At 41.0% G+C, this 18,688-nt stretch overlaps 1 protein-coding gene across 1 annotated transcript; it reads right to left on the bottom strand.

Annotated features, from left to right (window-relative positions):
• Window positions 1–5,238: 5,238 nt before the first annotated feature.
• Window positions 5,239–15,688, bottom strand: LOC145342241 (tumor necrosis factor ligand superfamily member 10-like). The gene is made up of 5 exons (XM_080187635.1): window positions 15,449–15,688; window positions 12,740–12,889; window positions 11,146–11,191; window positions 10,624–10,704; window positions 5,239–6,155 (listed from the first exon to the last, which is right to left on the bottom strand). The coding sequence occupies exons 1-5, from the start codon at window positions 15,614–15,616 to the stop codon at window positions 5,722–5,724; spliced, it is 879 nt and encodes a 292-aa protein (XP_080043761.1). The 5' UTR covers window positions 15,617–15,688; the 3' UTR covers window positions 5,239–5,721.
• Window positions 15,689–18,688: the final 3,000 nt, after the last annotated feature.

The raw sequence follows: 18,688 nt of genomic DNA, 5'->3' as shown, positions 1-18,688 counted from the left end.
AAAAGACGGTGGCTTTCGTCTTACCAATGAATGTCTAAAGCAATAGTAAGACCTGCTCTTTGTTTCCCAGGTGGGTAGGGCAGTACAGTGCCACAGTGGATAGCACTGCTGCCTCACAACACCAAAGATTCGAGTTTGATTCCAGCCTCGGGTGACTGTGTGAAGTTTGCACATTTTCCCCATGTCTGCATGGGTTTTCTCTAGATGCTCCGGTGTTGTCCCATGGTCCAAAAATTTGCAACTTAGGTGGACTGATGATGCTAAATTTCCCTTTCATGTCCTGCGATGTGTAAGTTAGGGAATTAGTGGGATAAGCGTGTAGGGCTACAGGGATAGTGTGGGGGGTAGGCCTGAGTAACAGTCAGTGCAGACTTGATGGGCTGAATGACCTCCTGCACTGTACAGATTCTATGATAGTATGAGTTGGGACATCTCCCACCTTAGGAAAAATTCCCCAAATGGTGGGCTCTTTATTGAGGTTGCTGTCAGGCCCATCTCTCCTGGATGAAGATCTGAGCCAACCAAAGAGGTTCCTGAGTGTGCCGAGTCAGGCCATTCAATGACACGTATCAATTGTTTCATTAGCCTTTTCTCCAACAAACTCTACAGTCTAATCCTCTAGTAGGGAAAACACGAAACCACATCAGAACATCAAAGACATGGGGCTCAATATTACTGGGGGATGGGCCTCCCCAAGCACACTGTCTCTACCAACAAGGACTGGGAAGTCTGTTCCCAGGAACTGCAGGACAATCCAATTGCCTGGCAGCTCCACCAACCCTGGCAATGCCAAGAGTGTATTAGTAGGCACTGCTAGAATTACAAGGGGAGGAAGGAGACCCATTGTTCCCAGAGCCAGGAAGTACCAGATGTCAGGGAGGCTGATGGGTCAGAAACTGGGGGCTTCGATCTTAGGTAGTCCACACCCCACATTGGCAAACAGCAGCCCCCAAAATCACAGCTCTTCCTAGCACCCTTCAAAGAATTTATTTCTTCTTAGAAGTCAGGCTACCCATTCCCACCTAAATACCCATGCCAATTTTTTTTGGCAAGGGCAGGATGGTATCAGAGTCAATTGGCTTGGTAGCAAGGCTAGTGACCCTTGATCCCACCTCCAAAACCCATCCAGCAGATATACATAAAATGCAGCCATAATCTATTAGGAACTGTAAAAGTTTCAGGAGTTCTTAGATCAGTAAGACCACAAGATGTATTTTGGTAAGACTTACTTAGTTAATGATATGGCATTGGGGAGAGTGGCAGAATAAAGCGATCTGGGGTACATGTTCTTAGCTCCTTGAAAGTGGAATCACAAATGGACAGAGTAGTGAAGAAGGCATTTGGCATGCTTGGTTTCATCGGTCAGAAAACTGAATACAGGAGTTGGAATGTCTTGCTGAAGTTGTAGAAGACATTGGTAAGGTCACACTTGGAATACTATGTGCAATTCAGTGCAGAAAAGATTTACTAGGCTGCTACCAGGACTTGATGGATTGAGTTATAAGGAGAGGCTGGATAGACTGGGACTTTTTTCTCTGGAGTGTAGGAGGCTGAGGGGGTCATCTTCTAGAGTTCTGTAAAATAATGAGGGGCATAGACAAGGTAGATAGTCACTATCTTCTCCCAAAGGTAGGGGAGTCTAAAGCTAGAGGGCGTAGGTTTGAGGGGAGAAATACAAAAGTATCCAGAAGGGCAATTCTTTCACAGAGTGGTGAGTGTCTGGAACAAGCTGCCAGAGGTACTAGTAGAATTGGGTACAATTTTGTCTTTTTAGTTACATGGGTACAATGGGTATAGAGGGATATGGGGGCAAGTGCGGGCAATTGGGATTAGCTGAGGGGTCAACAAAAAAGGGCAGCATGGACAAGTTGAGCCAAAGGGCCTGTTTCCATGCTGTAAACCTCTAATGACGAGCTGAGCTGATATTATTTGAAACCTAGCTAAGCAGTCATAATGGAATAGCTGCCATAACAAAAGCTTCCAGCTCCACAGACAGCACAGATATCAGAGCAGAGTGCTTGTCAATCAATGGAGAGGAAGCAAGTGCATATTTTCTACTTTAAGAAGAGGTTTTAAATAGCCAGATCTGGCAGTTTAATTAATTCACGAGATAAAAACACAAACAGCAAAAGATTTTTTAAAATATATATTATGGTACCTTCTTCATTGACAAAGTACTGTAATACATGTGAACAATGCTAATCAATACATGGGTTAACTTTACAGGACAGATGTCTATGATGAATTACTGCACCAAAAACACAACTACATGACAATACAGGGCCTAATTGTGACATTTGAAGGTGTCAGAACCTTTTACACTTGCCATTCAGAATATTCTCAATTGCTCAGCTAGCTTTCCAATTCCTTCATGAACTTTAATGTATTTCCGAAAGCCTTGCCTCACCAAATGATTGAGAGGGGAAATCCAATTTCCATCCCCCATTTCAACTCGGGAACCCAACCTCAGCAGGGGTATGTGTATGTTTTGCACATAAGGCATTCAAGAGCCAGAAAAAAGAATCACGGAAAATGTAGAGAATTGGATTTCCTCCTAGAGAAATTGTTGCCATTTGCACTGAAACACATTTCTGCTTCCAGATGGAAATTTGCACCCAGGGGCCTTAAAGATTTGAGTTGAAAGACAAGAGAAGGTTGCAAAGAAGCTAAAACAAGATCTGTGAAGAGATTTGTAAACATGGATAGGATTTTAAAGTTAGAAAATAAGGGGCCAGTGAAGGTTGAAATGGGGAAGGCAAATAAGCAATGATTGACAAAGAGTTAAATAATTGAGAAGGGTGGAGCTTAGAAAACCACTATGGGTAACTTTGGAGAAATTGAACATGAAAATTTCAAAAAAAAGTAAGAACATAAAGGAATAACAAATGGCCATTCAGCCCCTCCCATGGATCCAATATGTGGATTATGCCTCATTAAGACAATACCTGACTGCAATGGCCATTGCTGCTAGCAACTGAAGTCATATTTGACTCAAAATATTAACTTTGTTTCTCTGTCCACAGATACTGCCAGACCTGCTGAGTACTTACAGCATTTTTGATTTTCTTTGCTGCTAACCACTAGCACCAAATTTCTGAGAACTGTTATGCCAAATGCAGAGATGACTGGATTAAGATATTGTATCATTTATTTGAAGTACATTCCATAGATTAATGGTATTATGTCAGATTTAGCTTCAAGGATTTTACAGACTTTTAATTTTAACATTTATGATTAGTCTTCTCATGTCAGAACAGAATTTGTTTGTCAAAGTAGAGCAAGTTTTAACACTCAAATGTATCCAAATAACCCCCTTTATTCTGAATTGCTTTCAGTTAACAAGACCAGAATTATTCTGCTGAATGTTTTGCAATGAACAGCTAGATTAGCATTCAGCCCAATTTTACATCATTAGATTTTAATTTTAAAAAACCTTATCATTTACCTTCTTGAGCAGAGACGTTACCCTGCATATAGGTGCCCGCTTTCCACAATGCTACTCTCAAGTCAATCACTGAGACATATCACTTCAACCTGCAGGCATCTTCCTTCCACTATCCTCACTCTCTTCCTTTAGGGGGAGCCAATGTAAAAGTTTTGTGTGTCACAAAGTGTAGCAATTGAGATCTCTATTCACTGATCCATAGTGCTATGACATGAAACAAAACGTTAATGTGCCACAGCACTTGTGACAGATCTACTGATAAGATAAAACAGAGTTATTTCTTAATCAATCCATTTATATTTAAATGTATCTCATTTTTGGACACAATGAACAAACAGAACATTCCTAGACTATAAAACTCACTTGTTCACTATCTTCAGCAAAAGCTTTAAGACAATGAGCAGGATTTTACAACCTCGCTCAAGCAAAACTGGAAATTCCCATTCAAAGTCAACAGACATTTCTGTTGTCTGTCCCTTGCCCGCTCCAATTCTGTAGTGGGCGAAGTGGTAGAATTCTGGCGAGTTAGTGCAAATTCTAATTGTTGATGCAATAATAGAATTTTAAAAGAGCTGTCTTTTTGGTTTAGATTGTATAAATATGCAGGGAACCGTACTTCTATAGAACAGAAAATGCACAATCTGGGAAAAGGTTTTGCACAAAATGTCAACTCGCCTTTTTCTCTTAGGTGCTAACTCACCTACAGTTTGCTTCCAACACTCACTGTTCAATCTATAAACTCAAGATATCTCCATTGTTTGACAACAGGTCAATTGACTCAGCCCATGCACTTTTTGCTAGGTTTAGATGTGTCCAGTGTATGACTCAAACTGTGCATAACACAGAAGGAAGTTTTCTTGTGTGCTATTTACAGTCAAATGTAAATGTGTTCTTTATATTTATATTGACAATCTTGCTACAGTAAGAAGTCTCACAACACCAGGTTAAAGTCCAACAGGTTTATTTGGTAGCACAAGCCACAAGCTTTCGGAGCACAGCCTCTTCATCAGGTGAGTGAGAGTTCTGTTCACAAACAGGGCATATATAGATACAAGCTCAATTTACAAGATAATGGTTGGAATGCGAGTCTTTACAGGTAATAAAGTCTTAAAGGTACAGATAATGTGAATGGAGAGAGGGTTAAGCACAGGTTAAAGAGATGTGTATTGTCTCCAGCCAATTGAGGCCGTCCTTGTGTGCGGAACTTGGCTATCAATTTTTGCTCAACACTGTCTACCTGATAAACTGCAGGAAAGGATGTCCCGAGGCTTGGTACACTGGGGAGACCATGCAGACGCTACGACAACAGATGAATGAACACCACTCAACAGTCACCAGGCAGGAGTGTTCTCTTCCTGTTTGGGAACCCTTCAGCAGTCAAGGCATTCAGCCTCTGATCTTCAGATAAGCATTCTCCAAGGTGGTCTTCATGACACACGACAACGCAGAATTGCTAAGCAAAAACTGATAGCCAAGTTCCACACACGAGGACAATCTCAACTGGGATCTTGGATTCATGTCACACTATCTGTAACTCCTACGACTTGCCTGGGCTTGCAAAATCTCATCAACTGTCCTGGCTGGAGACAATACACATCGCTTTAACCTGTGCTTAACCCTCTCTCCACTCATATTGTCTTTACATTTAAGACTTGATTACTGTAAAGACTTGCATTCCAATCATCATTTTGTAAATTGAGTTTGTATCTATATATACCTTGTTTGTGAACAGAACTCCCACTCACCTGATGAAGGGGCCATGCTCCAAAAGCTTGTGGCTTGTGCTACCAAATAAACCTGTTGGACTTTAACCTGGTGTTGAGACTTCTCACTCTGCATACCTCAATCCAGCGCTGGCATCTCCACATCACAATTTTGCTACTAGTGGGGAAAATTTTAGGGATATTAAAATTTTAAAATACTGTACCTATTTCTGCACGCAAGGCTATAATCATGCTTTTATGGGAAATGGCAGATCTGGCACCATGGCCAGGTATTTCCGCCACCCCCCACAGCGTGTTTTCTGGCAGCAGAGGCAGTCTGCCATTGGCCCACTAAAGTCAATGGCCATTTGCGTTGCTTGCTGGCTGCACCACCAGGGAACCCGCAGTGGGGGAGGGGGGCGACAGGGGGTGTTTGCTTCAGCAGGACTGGAAGATTCCACCTGTGGGAAGGGCCAGAAAATCCCAGCTCATAGCTGATTCTTAATATCAGTTGCATGCTGAGCTACAGAATTTCATGTTAGACTGATGCAATCACAGGCTTAATCATTACATTTAAAAAATCAAGAAAGCACCAAAATATGTTGCCTCCTCATTAACATTTACAGCACTTGCATTTGTTACTTTTATAAATAGTCTGTCCCCTTGCTGCAGTTCAAAAAGGGCTCCTTGAAAACTTGTGTACACATCATACTTGGAATCTTTTGACCAACATTTGGTGAAAATAGCTTTCATTAAAAGAATAGGCTCATAATAATTCATCGACATCCTGTAAAGGTACTGCAGAAAGAGATTATATTGTTGATCCTTTCCGTCTGGTTTCTGTACATGCCAGAAATAAACTTGGGAGTAGATATAATAGATACCATCCTTGGGAATGGTAATCTCTCCACGATGGTATTTAATGGCACCCTGACGTATTGCAAGTCCTTTCCTGTCATTCCAGTAGAGTACATCATGTCCTTTTACCCGAGTAAAGTAAGATGGCTCTGCCAAGAAAATTTGAAAATATGGAATTAAACGTATCTTTTTTAAAAAAATGATACCAACAATTCTTCTGTGATATTGCTCACAACAAGTCAGAAGATGCATAATCTTAAAGGACGGGAGCATTACATTGTGTAACAATGGCCCAAAATTTGCAGAAGACAGCATTCACTTTTCACCTTGTGTACTAGTGCACCTGAACTTTTGGCTAGCCTGTCTGTGGAGATGCCCAGTCATCTGCCATCTGATCCAATGCGTACCTCCTACAGGGGATCCATAGTGACTGTAACACAAAGACTCAGCAACCAATCCCTACTCAGACATGCAGAATGCAATCTTGAAAGTGAAAAACCAGGAAATGTAAATTACATGTAAATCATTATACATGAAGCAAAATAAACATTGGGGCTTTCACACGGAATTAAGGAAGAGATACAAGAGAAAGACAGAAAAACTAAAATCAAGTTTAGATCTACAACATTAAATTTCTTCTGAGGGATTGAGACTCCACACAAAATTGTTACAGCATGGAAGGTGGCCATTCAGATTGTCATGTCTGTACCAGCTCACCATGGGAGCAAAGTACCTAGGGCCATTCCCCCACCTCCCAGTAATCTTGCATTGTTCCTTTTCAGATAGCAATCCAATTTCCTCAAATGCCTCAACTGAACCTGCCTCCACCACACACAGTTGGGCAGCACTTTCCAGATTCCAATTATTCACTACAAGAAAAGGTTTCTCCTCGTGTCACCATTGCTTCTTTTGCCCATTATCTTAAGTCTGTGCCCTCTTGTTCTTGATCCTTCCTCCATTGGGAACAGTTTATCCCTATCTACTCAGCCCCCTCTTGAGTTTGAAACCTCTATCAAATCCCCTCTCAACCTTCTTTAGTTCCAAAGAAAACAGTCCCAATTCTCCAATCTATTTACATAACAGAAGTGCCTCATCCCTGTGATTATGCTCAATCATCTTTCCCGCACTCTCTCTAATACTTTTTCCTAGATTGTGGCACCCAAAACTAGATGCAGTACTCCAACTGTGTTAGAACACTGGTTCAACCAAATTTAACATAACCTTTTTGCTTTTATACTATATGTCCCTATTAATAAACTGCAAAAGAAACATTTAGAAGTTATAACACAGGAACAAGTCAGTCAGCCTAACAGTCCATGCCAGCATTGACCAGCCACGCTGTGCAAGTAGCCCAAATCACACCTATTCCCTTATCCCTTCAGCTCCAATCGTTATGGAAACATTGGGTGAATTCATACGCAGGTTATTTAAGAAGTTGACCAAAGTCTGTCTTCAGTATTGTATTTTCCTGGAGGCTGCTTTGTCTTTTTATATATTCGTTAGGTGTCACACAGAAGCATGCTACAGAAATGAGACAAATTCGAAATGCAATACAACTTTTAGAACATACATTCTCAGACATTTTGCCAATCTTTCTCTATGGGTGCTCAAACCAGGTCTGCCTAGCTTTGGGGAATGATAGTGCATCCTGTGCATGCCTGAACAGCTCTTTACAGAGCCACCTACACTGAAAAGAAATTCCAAAGTTTAGATTTTCAATCCTGAATCTAAATAAAGCTGCCAATTCACCCTGTGCCATAGATCCTCCTCCTCATACCATGTCCGAAGAGGGCACTAGCAACCCTCCACCGGATTGGTCCATGACCAGGAAACTCTTAATACCTACCATCAGGCATTTGGAAGAATTTATAGAACATAGAACAGAGAACACTACAGCACAAACAGGCCCTTCGGCCCACAAGTTGCACCGATCACATCCATACCTACCAGGCCATAGAACTATCTGTAACTCCCAATCCCATTAAATCCCATATACTCATCCAGAAGTCTTTTAAAAGACCCCAGCGAGTTCACCTCTACCACCACCGATGGCAGCCGATACCACTCACTCACCACCCTCAGTGAAAAACTTACCGTGAAAAACTTACCGCTAACATCTCTGTACTTGCTTCCCAGCACCTTAAACCTGTGTCCTTTCGTAGCGACCATTTCAGCCCTGGGAAATAGCCTCCGAGAATCCACCCTATCTATTCCTCGCAACATCTTATAAACCTCTATCAGGTCGCCTCTCAACCTTCGTCTCTCCAGGGAGAAGAGACCTAGCTCCCTCAACCTATCTTCATAAGGCATGCCTCCCAATCCAGGCAACATCCTTGTAAATCTCCTCTGCACCCTCCCAATAGCTTCCACATCCTTCCTGTAGTGAGGTGACCAGAACTGCGCACAGTACTCCAAGTGGGGTCTGACAAGGGTCTTATAAAGTTGCAGCATTATCTCCTGACTCCTAAACTCAATCCCTCGATTAATGAATATATGCTGATAATCTGTCCGGCTACATTACAAACAGGCCAGGCCTCCTCAAGTGGAACTGAATCCAGAGCTTCTAGCTTGGAGGTAAGGATGATACCCATGGCACCCCTCAAGTTCTCTGTGCCATCAATAACGCAAGTTATCAAACTTCAACTGGTACATGAGGCATGGTGGATAGTCCAGCAGCTTTTATATAATCCTCTTTCCTTTTTCAACTCTTACTTTTTCTGTTGTGCTTTTTTTTGTTTGGAATTTGCAAATACTTTCAATCAGTGGAGAAAGCCTCAACTGAAGTAGAAAGTATTTGTAATGATAGTGGAAACCCATAACACTGTCAAAACAGTAGACCCTACCGAGGCATTTGTATTGATGTTTATGAATGTTGAGAGAAAACCACCTCCAGTTTTTATCCTCCAACTGAAGCAAGAGAAACTGAGAGAATCACTGACAGAATCTTACTATCATGCCTAAAGATAGGGGCTGGAATATAACCGTCCCAACCACCATGGGAATCAGAGCAGGTAGGGGGTGGACCATGGAAAGGTCCGTTGACCTTGGGCAGGATCTTATGATTTTGGGATGAGCGAGGCTGTAAAATCCCACCCACGCAGTGTTTATGATTCTCAGTCACTAGAATAGAAAATTATGATTGTTTGCATGAAACTTCCATGAAATGCAGGTTATAGGTGGACTAGGTTTGGTCCACCAAGAGCGAACACAGTCCCTCAGACATCATTAAGAAAACCATCATTGTGCCACAACAGTTTCAAACAGAGCACTAGGCCATAAATGAAGTCTGGCTTAGTGTTCAGGCTAAAAGAGAACCTAAGAACTCTCACCTGACACTTAGGGTGAAATGAGAAGCACTATTGGTAATAATTTGTTATTTCAATTACCTTAACCCCTATTTTAAAAAGAGCACCTCTTGCACTAGTATTTATCATTTTTCACATCAGCCATCCTTCTAGTATTGGGGTGCAATTGCCAATAAAGGGGCAATTGAGTGGTATTGAGTTTAAAAATTGGCAAGTCATGTTGCAGCTTTATAGAACCTTAGTTAGGCTGCACTTGGAATATAGTGTTCAATTCTGTTTGCCACACTACCAGAAAGATGTGAAGGCTTTGGAGAGGGTACAGAAACAAGTTACCAGGATGTTGCCTGGTATGGAGGACATTAGCTATGAGGAGAGGTTGGAAAAACTTGGTTTGTTCTCATTGGAGCAATGGAGGTTGAGGGGAGACCTGATAGAAGTCTACAAGATTATGAGATGCGTGGACAGATTGGATAGTCAGAAGATTTTTCCCAGGATGGAAGAGTCAATTACTAGGGGGCATAGGTTTAAGGTGCGAGGGGCAAGGTTTAAAGGAGATGTACGAGGCAGACTTTTTTTTTTACACAGAGTAGTAGGTGCCTGGAACTCATTGCCAGAGAAGGTAGTGGAAGCGGATACAGTAGTGAATTTTAAGGGGAGTCTTGACAAGTACATGAATAGGATGGCAATGAAGGGATATAGTCCCGGGAAGGGTAGGGGGTTTTAGTGAAGTTGGGCAGCATGGTCGGCGCAGGCTTGGAGGGCCGAAGGGCCTGTTCCTATGCTGTAATTTTCTTTGTTCTATTAATAGCTTTTTAATGTATGCTCACACTCACTAGGAAATTTCACAGATGGCTCTTAGCTAGCACAGAAAAACTTAAATTCCATCATTCCAGCTTCAAACTCAGAGGGCGGGACTTTATGGCCTCACTCGAGTGAGACTGGAAATTCCCATCCGAGGTCAACGGACATTTCCGTTGTCCATCCCTTGCCCATTCCAATTCTGTGTTGGGCGGGGCGGTGGAACTCCGGCGAGAGTCTAGAAGTGAAAAAACAAAATGGAATTCCATTGTCACCCTATCCCTAGTAAATGGATCTTTTGAAAAACTGAGAAACTTTAAAATTCCAAAGAGACTTTTAATTAGAGTTTATATAACCAATAATGGGAACTCTACCTGAAAGTGAGGTGGTGAATATCATATTCAATTAGTTCAGATCAGTAAATGTAGGGAGTGAAAGTTTTGAGTTGTATATTTTGGTTGAGAAATGCTTTTCCATGAAAGCAATGGAATTGTTTGATATAAGCATTGCTTACCATCCTTTGGGGGCTTGTTTCGGTGCTGTGCAATTAAATGGATAGCTGGTTTATCAGGACTCAGGGATGTTGCATTGTGTGCTAAAAGAAAATAAATTTTGTTAGAATATTATTTTCATACTCCTTCACTGAAAAGTCACAGAATCTAGAGGCATTAGCTTAACACAATTACTACACATCTGTTTTGCAACTCAGCAATGTGTTGACAATTAACATATTACTTGTCAGAATAGTTATTTGTTGCTCCCTCAATACATGGGGAACTCCAAGTCTCAGCTTAATAGTGAAATAACCTGGACAGAGCTTAGGCACTTCCAAACATAGACAAAGAAGGAAGATTAATTCAGTTCTGTTTAGGTGTGCTCCGATGGATTGTTCAAACGGAAAGGGAAAATAAACAGGTGAAACCCAGACTTCAGCAGTCTAATTAATCCTCAGACATCTCAGACAGACTGCCTGACAGTCTACTGAACACCTTCAATATTGAAATGAACAACTATGTCTCTTTTCAGTAAACCTCACCTTCCAATTCCTTGTATATTAAATTCCTCACATCAGATTGCAGACGCTGAAAAACAATGAAATACAATGAACATTTTAAGGAGATTTTTGTGTTCCAAAGTGTACACAAATTAAAAAAGACACAGAATATTTTAACTTTTCTTAAGTAACTATCTTGACTAAAGGACTCAGCAGAGTGATTACATGAAGTAGGTTGTACCTTAGTGGACCAACTCAGATTATTCTGAAAACATGACTGCAATTAATATTTAATTCATGAGTACATAAAGCTTACATTGCATAGAAAAACAGATGTTTTGCATGAAGGACATACATTGTTATGGGTGTTATTAAGCATAAGCTTTAGAATTTGTCTGGATGGCAGAATTAAAATGGGCCAAATGGCTTTCCTTATCTATAATTGCTTTGTGATTTTAGACTGACATATTAGATGGTGAGACAGGCAAAAACCATGTCAAATACACAAACATGCGAAGGTTCAGAACCCATAGTTTCTGAACAGACAGACATAATCACAGATGGCATAATTACTGTGCTGAGTGAGATAAATTCAGAATAGATCCATTCAAGGGATGTAATAGCAGTATCTTTAAATTCCATCACTAGCTGTTCCCTTATTGCCTGGCATATGCCTCACTATCAAGCACTCTGACCAACAATGGTTCAATGAGGAGAGGGGAAGAACACTCCAGGGACAGCAACTGATGAAACTGAAAATCAGGTAACAGCCCTAATTTTTATCTTGAATTCTATTAAACCAATTCATGTTTTTTTGCCATCTTAAGACAATAGTTCAATAATGTACTTCTGATGAGTACAGCAGTGTTATTAATATTCCAAATGCAATTTGTTGTTGCTAAATTAAACTTACATTCATAAAAATGATTGTATACCATTGCAATATCTGTGTTAACATATGTCACATTTACTTTGTAATGTTCCAGTAGGAACTTGTGATTTTTGGCAATTAAAGATGTGAAACAAATGTTTATCCATCATGATGATTGATTCCACCACTGCAAAATCCTCCCTGTGGTTTCGACATCAAGTCTAAAGATGTGCAAGTTAGGTGGATTGCTATGTAAAATTGACCATTAGTGTCATGGGGATTAGCAGGGTAAATACGTGGGGTTATGGGGGGGGGGGGGGGGGGGGGGGGGATCAGGTCTGGGTTGTTGTCGGTACAGAGCAATGGGCTGAATGGCCACCTTTTGCACTGTACAGATTTTATGATTCTATGATTCCTCCACTCCTGACACAATTTGCAAGCCTTTTCTACCTATTTTCTAATAACTCTATCACCTTTAACATTCATGCAATCTGGTCTTTCTCTTTTCCAAACTCACCTTTTGAAGCAGGTTTTTGGCCAACATCCTAAATCTTTCCTGCCCCAGCATCAGCAGTGGCGCCTGGGAATATTTTACCTCAAAGGCCCAAGAGAAACAAATATTTTTGTTACTTCTCCCCTTGGACCTTTTAGCCATGTATTTAACATTAACTGTATTAATTTAATATTAACTGGCTTCAAAGAGAAAGTATATTTTTCTTAACAAAATAGGCGCCCAAACAACAAGGCTGAAAATCAAGCAGTTACCTGGTTTGTTAGAAACTTAATTTTCTTGAGCCAATTATGACAAACAAAATCTTCAACAGCCACTTCACTCTTTCCCAAATCATCAATGTACAAATTCAGGTACTGAAGACATCGCTCTGGATAACTATTAGAATTCAATTTCTGCTGCATCTGTTTATAAAATAGAAATGATTAATTTATTATATATTTTTTTCTCTTGCCTTCTTTCAAGATGATGGTAGCTGGTGCTTGGAAAACTTGGTGACCCTCTTGAACCTCACCTAGTTAGCCATTCTTATTATATCTAAAATCAAATAATGAACTTGACTAAACATTCAATTATAAAGGCATCAAAATCAACTTGCCAAAATGCTTACACAACACATTCACCACTCAAGTGTGAATTCCCAAAGTGTCACTAGGTATTGTTCAGGAGCGAAACCACAAATGATTTTCCTCCTCAGGTCAATCATTCCTCCTAGCAGATGGATGCTGTCTGACACTATGCTATCCTGGCTTATCTGGTAGGTTTCTAAAGGAAAATGTTAGGTCCAAATCCCATTCTAGTGCTTTACCACATAATTCATACTGATATTTTGGTGCAATGTTGAGGCAGTACTGCATTATCTTAAGTACATCCTTTATATTGAATGTTAAATCAAGAACCTCTCCATGTTATATGGGATGTTAAAAATCCCAGTCAATAGTAGAGGGGGAGATGCACTTCCCAGAATTAAAACCACCAAAAATATAGACCGATTCCTTTTTCATTTTGTTTCTTTGTGTGGGGCTTTACGTTGTGCAAATTTGTTGCTGCATTTGTCCACAGAACAACAGTGAATGATTTAAACAATGTGTTATATGTCAGGAACTTTGAAATGTCCTGAAAGGTACTTTATAAATTCAAATTTGAAAGATGTTTTTTCCACCAATCAACCAGAAGAAAGGAAAAAGAAATTTAAAGATTAAAAAATAACCCGACAAATAAAACATAAAATGATAGGAATAAAAATAGCAGCACGGATTCAATGAATAAACACAAGTCCTTATATTGAGATGAGCCACCAAAACCACATGTGGTCACAAATGAACAGCAAATTCACCTGCTCACCCAGAACCACAGAAAAAACCATTTTGACTCGTTCCTCAGAATCAGCCCAGGGAAAGTTATTCAATGCTAAAGTAATTGAAGTTACTTTAAGTGCGTTCCTTAGCAAGTGGAACTTATTTGACACTGAAAATAAATCTGTTGAGTAGCAATGTGATGGTAGAGCAGGAAATGGCATATGAAAACCATAACTTTAGAGTATGGGCAGAAAAAATATGATAAATAAGAAGCAAATACAAGTTTATCAGCTACCATATGCAAAAGTTTTAAAGTTTATTTATTAATGTCATAAGCAGGTGTACATTAACAGCACTGCAATGAAGTTACTGTGAAAATCCCCTCGTCACCACACTCAGGTGCCTGTTCAGATAATTGACGGAGAATTTAGCATGGCCAATGCACCTAATCAGCACGTCTTTCAAACTATGGAACGAAACTGGAGCATTGGGAGGAAACCCACACAGACATGAGGAGAATGTGCAAACTCCACACAGTGACCCAAACCAGGAATCGAACGTGTGTTCCTAGTGATGTGAGGTAGCAGTGCTAAACACTGCGCCACCATGCTGCCACTTATAAGTACTGGATATTTCAAAAAACAGAAAATGCTGGCAAGACCCAGCAAGTCTGGTAGCTTCTCTGGACAGGGAAACGATGAACTTTTCCAGTCCTTATGACATCTTCAGTATTTTCTGTTTTTATTTCAAACTGCCAGCATCCGGGGGTTTTACTGGCTATCTAACTGATTTTAACGGAGTTATGATTTCAGGAGATGATGGTGTCTGGTTACATGGGTTTTACTCTAAAATTGAGGGAAGTGTGCGTGCTCTTTTACTGTACGCGGTGTAACCATGCCTACATCGCTGTAATTATGACTGCGAATGTATCTCGTTGTACCCAGGCTGAAGCTAAAGCTGCGTCTGAATATCGGTGTGAAGAGATTGTTAATTCTGTACACTCTGCGGTTACCCGTAGGTGTGTAGAAGCTGAAATTGTGCGGGTGTGAATTTCACTGTACCAACTGGAATTACACGTTTTGGAGCCAGGATTGTTTGACGCGAGCAGATTTCTCTTTAACTCAGCTTTCTCTTGTAATTTTAACTGTCCTGATCACAATGTTGTTTGCCTGCGGAGATCGTGGATTGTGCCAAACAGGAAAGGAGTTCAAAGAATCGGAATTCCCCGAATCCATCTCTCTCGAAGGGCGTCTATAATTCGCATGACGCAATCGAGAAGATCTTGCTTTCGCTTTGGCCAAGTTATGGTAATTTTAAGCTTTAATATAATTAGTTTGCAGATACTCTGTTCTGCAGGCGGATATTCGATTCCTGCCTTTGTACAGACATTCAAGCAGGATTAAAAAACTTATTTTTAAATAGTACTTTCCAAACAGGAAATAGCGAGAGTGCTGAAAAATGTCTGGTTCTACTTCGATGCCTCTCTTATAAGTTTCACTTGCTTCCACGGAGCGAGTCTGAAGTTACCAACCACAGAGTTTATAACCGCACAGGGAACGCCTGAGATCCAATACTTTTCACTAATACATGTGACAATAATACATCAAAAGTTAGTGTATGTGATATATTTTACAGTCACTGCAATGATTTGGGTGTTGTTCTTACCTGCTCGATCTGATCCGTGAAATAGCAGAAAAAGTAGCAAGTTACACAGATTTCTGCAATAGCTACAAATCCCAAAATCAGCACAGCGATGCTCCATTTTCTCTTCTCCACACCCGTGAGCTTTTCGTCCAGTTTTTGGTAATTGTAATCGGCAGGCAGTGAAGACATGTTGTTTGCCTGACGTTGTTCACTTTGAGTTGCACAGGCTGGGAATCACCCAAATTGTCGCAAAACCGGGACAACGTCAGTGGTCCAAAGTGACGTTCCAGATTGGGTTTACTTCCCGCACTCACAATGTCTCCTGGGAGCAATCTGATTGCTGGTATCTCAAACCCTTCCTGATTTTATCCATTTACAAATGAGTATTTAAGATTCTTCTGAAAGTTAAACTCAGGATACATCAGCAAATTTGAGAGCAAATAAGACCAGATAGTTTAATAAGTCCGTATCTTAAATAGCTTTTGAAATTTAAGAATCATACAACCTCATCCATTTCCTGACCTGCAGTAGTTTTTTTTAAATGACCTTCTTGTCATTTTTTATTTTAATTTCACATGGTTCTCAAGAGGTTAAACGTCCAAAATTAATAACTATTGGCCTTGGAGGGAGTGCAGAGGAGGTTTACTAGGCTGATACCGGAGTTGAGGGGGTTGAGCTATGAGGAGAGGCTGAATAAACTAGGCTTGTACTCGTTAGAGTTTAGAAGAATGAGGGGAGATCTCATTGAGACATATAAGATGATGAATGGGATGGATAGGATAGAGGTGGAGAGACTCTTCCCGCTCAGAAAGGACAGTAGGACTAGGGGGCACAGCCTCAAGATAAAGGGGGGGTGGTTTAGAACGGAGTTGAGGAGGAACTTCTTTACTCAAAGGGTGGTGAATCTCTGGAATTCTCTGCCCGTTGAGGTGGTGGAGGCTGCCTCGCTAAATATTTTTAAGACGCAGGTTGATGGGTTTTTGATAAGCGAGGGGATTAAGGGTTATGGGGAGAGGGCGGGAATGTGGAACTGAGCCAGGACAGATCAGCCATGATCTTATTGAATGGCGGGGCAGGCTCGAAGGGCTGGATGGCCTACTCCTGCTCCTATTTCTTACGTTCTTATGAAATCATTTTTTTCTGGGCGTCTTAAAAATTGAAAGACAACATACATAACACATCAATCAGCTCCCGACATTTAAGATTTGCTTAGAAGATCTTTTCCCCCTGTAACTCACTATTTAATACATTGCTCTAACAGTGCCTAATACACTACAGGGTGGTATGGTAGCGCTGTAGTCAGCACTGCTGCTTCATTGCTCCAGGAACCTAGGTTTGATTCCCGGCTTGGGTCACGGTCCGTGTGGAATTTGCACATTCTCCTTGTGTCTGCGTGGGTTTCCTCTGGGTGTTCCGGTTTCCTCCCACAGTCCAAAGATGTGCGTGTTAGGTTGATTGGCCATGCTAAAATTGCCCCTTAGTGTCCTGCGATGTGTAGGTTAGAGGGATTAGCGGGTAAATGTGTCGGGATATGGGGGTAGAGCCTGGGTGGGATTGTGGTTGGTGCAGACTTGGTGAGCCAGATGGCCTCTTTCTGCACTGCAGGGTTTCTATGATTCTATTAGAGAGAGTTACAGCAAATCCCAAAACCAACTCAATCAAAGTACTGCAAATATTGACACATTCAGACCTGAATACTGGTGAACAATTATCTTGGGGGGTTCTACAAACCACTCCATCCATGATGAGGGTGGGGGTGGGGGCAGCATGTCAGTCCAAGGCAAGGTGAAAATATTTGCTTCAATTAGACCATAGCTTATCGATCCCAGCCTCCTACTGAGATCCCCTACTTTTCAGATCCCAGTCTTCAGACAATTCACCTGACAGCAAGAAACAGTTAACATTGGACAGATTAAAGGCAATGGGCATCCTGGCAGTCATATTGAGGACTTGTGCCAAACTGTTCCACTGCAGCTACATCTACGCAATGAAGTGAGAAAATGCCCAGTATGATGTGTCCAAAAAAAGCAAGATAAATTCAATTTGGCTGATTATCAGTCTGTCTGTCTGCATTCTTATCAGCAAAGCGATGGAAAGTGCTTGCAAATGACACTTTCTCAACATTAACCTGTTCATCAGTGCTAGCTTGAGCCATTCAGTTACAGACCTTATTACAAACTTGGAGCAACTATAGAAAAAAAAGCTGAATTCAAGAGATGAGGTAAGAGTGACTGCCCTGGATATCAATGCAGCATTCAATTGTATGGCATCAAAGACAGTGTGAAATGTAAGTTACTGGGAATCAGAAGAAAGACACTTCACTAGTTAGAGTCATGCTGAACACTAAGTAAGAAAGCTGTGGTTGTTGGAGGCCAATCCTCTAAGACTCACAATATTACTGCAGGAGTTTCTCAGGGTAGTAGTGTCTTAGGCCCAACCATCTTTAGCTTCTTTGTCAATGATCATTCCTCCATTGTAAGGTCAGAAGTGGGAATGTGTCCCCTGATTGTTGCACAATGCTCACTATCATTCACAGATCCTCAGATACTGAAGCACTCTATGTCCACATACAGCAAGACCTGGACCCGTGGATTACCATTGATCAGAAACATGATCAGCCAAATAAATACGTGAACAGGTCAGAGGCTGAGAATTCTGCAATGAGTAACTCTTTTCCTGACTACCCAAAGCCTGTCCATCAACTACGAGGCACAAATCAGGAGTGTAATAGAATACTTTTCACTGACCTGGATGATTGCAACTTCAACAACATTCAAAAAGCTTGACACCCTTCAGGACAAAGCAGCCCACTTGACTGGCACCCCTTCCATAATTTTAAACATTCACTCATTCTGCTACTGGTATACAATGACAGCAGTGTGTACCATCTACAAGATGCACTGCAACAACTCACCAAGGATCCTTCGACAGCACCTTCCAAACTTCAAAGGACAAGATCAGGAGATGCACAAGAACATCACCATCTCCAAATTTCACTCCAGATTGCACTCCAGTTTGATTCTAAAATAATTAATTGTTTCTTCACTATCACTAGGACAAAAAAACTGGAACTTTCTCCTGAACAACACTTACACAAGTGTACTTAAATGGTTCAAGACTCACCACCTCCTTCTCAAGGGCAATTAGGAATGGGCACCAAATTCTGGCTTTGGCTGCGATACTTACATTCCACAATTGAATAAAAACCATTTTAGTGCCATGCTAACTTGTTAAAAATAAACAGATTGGTATCTGCAACAG

This window comes from Carcharhinus amblyrhynchos, chromosome 4 (assembly GCF_965287045.1).
Source record: "Carcharhinus amblyrhynchos chromosome 4, sCarAmb.v2.hapA, whole genome shotgun sequence".
Lineage (NCBI taxonomy): Eukaryota > Metazoa > Chordata > Chondrichthyes > Carcharhiniformes > Carcharhinidae > Carcharhinus > Carcharhinus amblyrhynchos.
The sequence above is the reverse complement of the archived record's forward strand: the minus strand, read 5'-3'. Positions and strand labels throughout refer to the sequence as shown.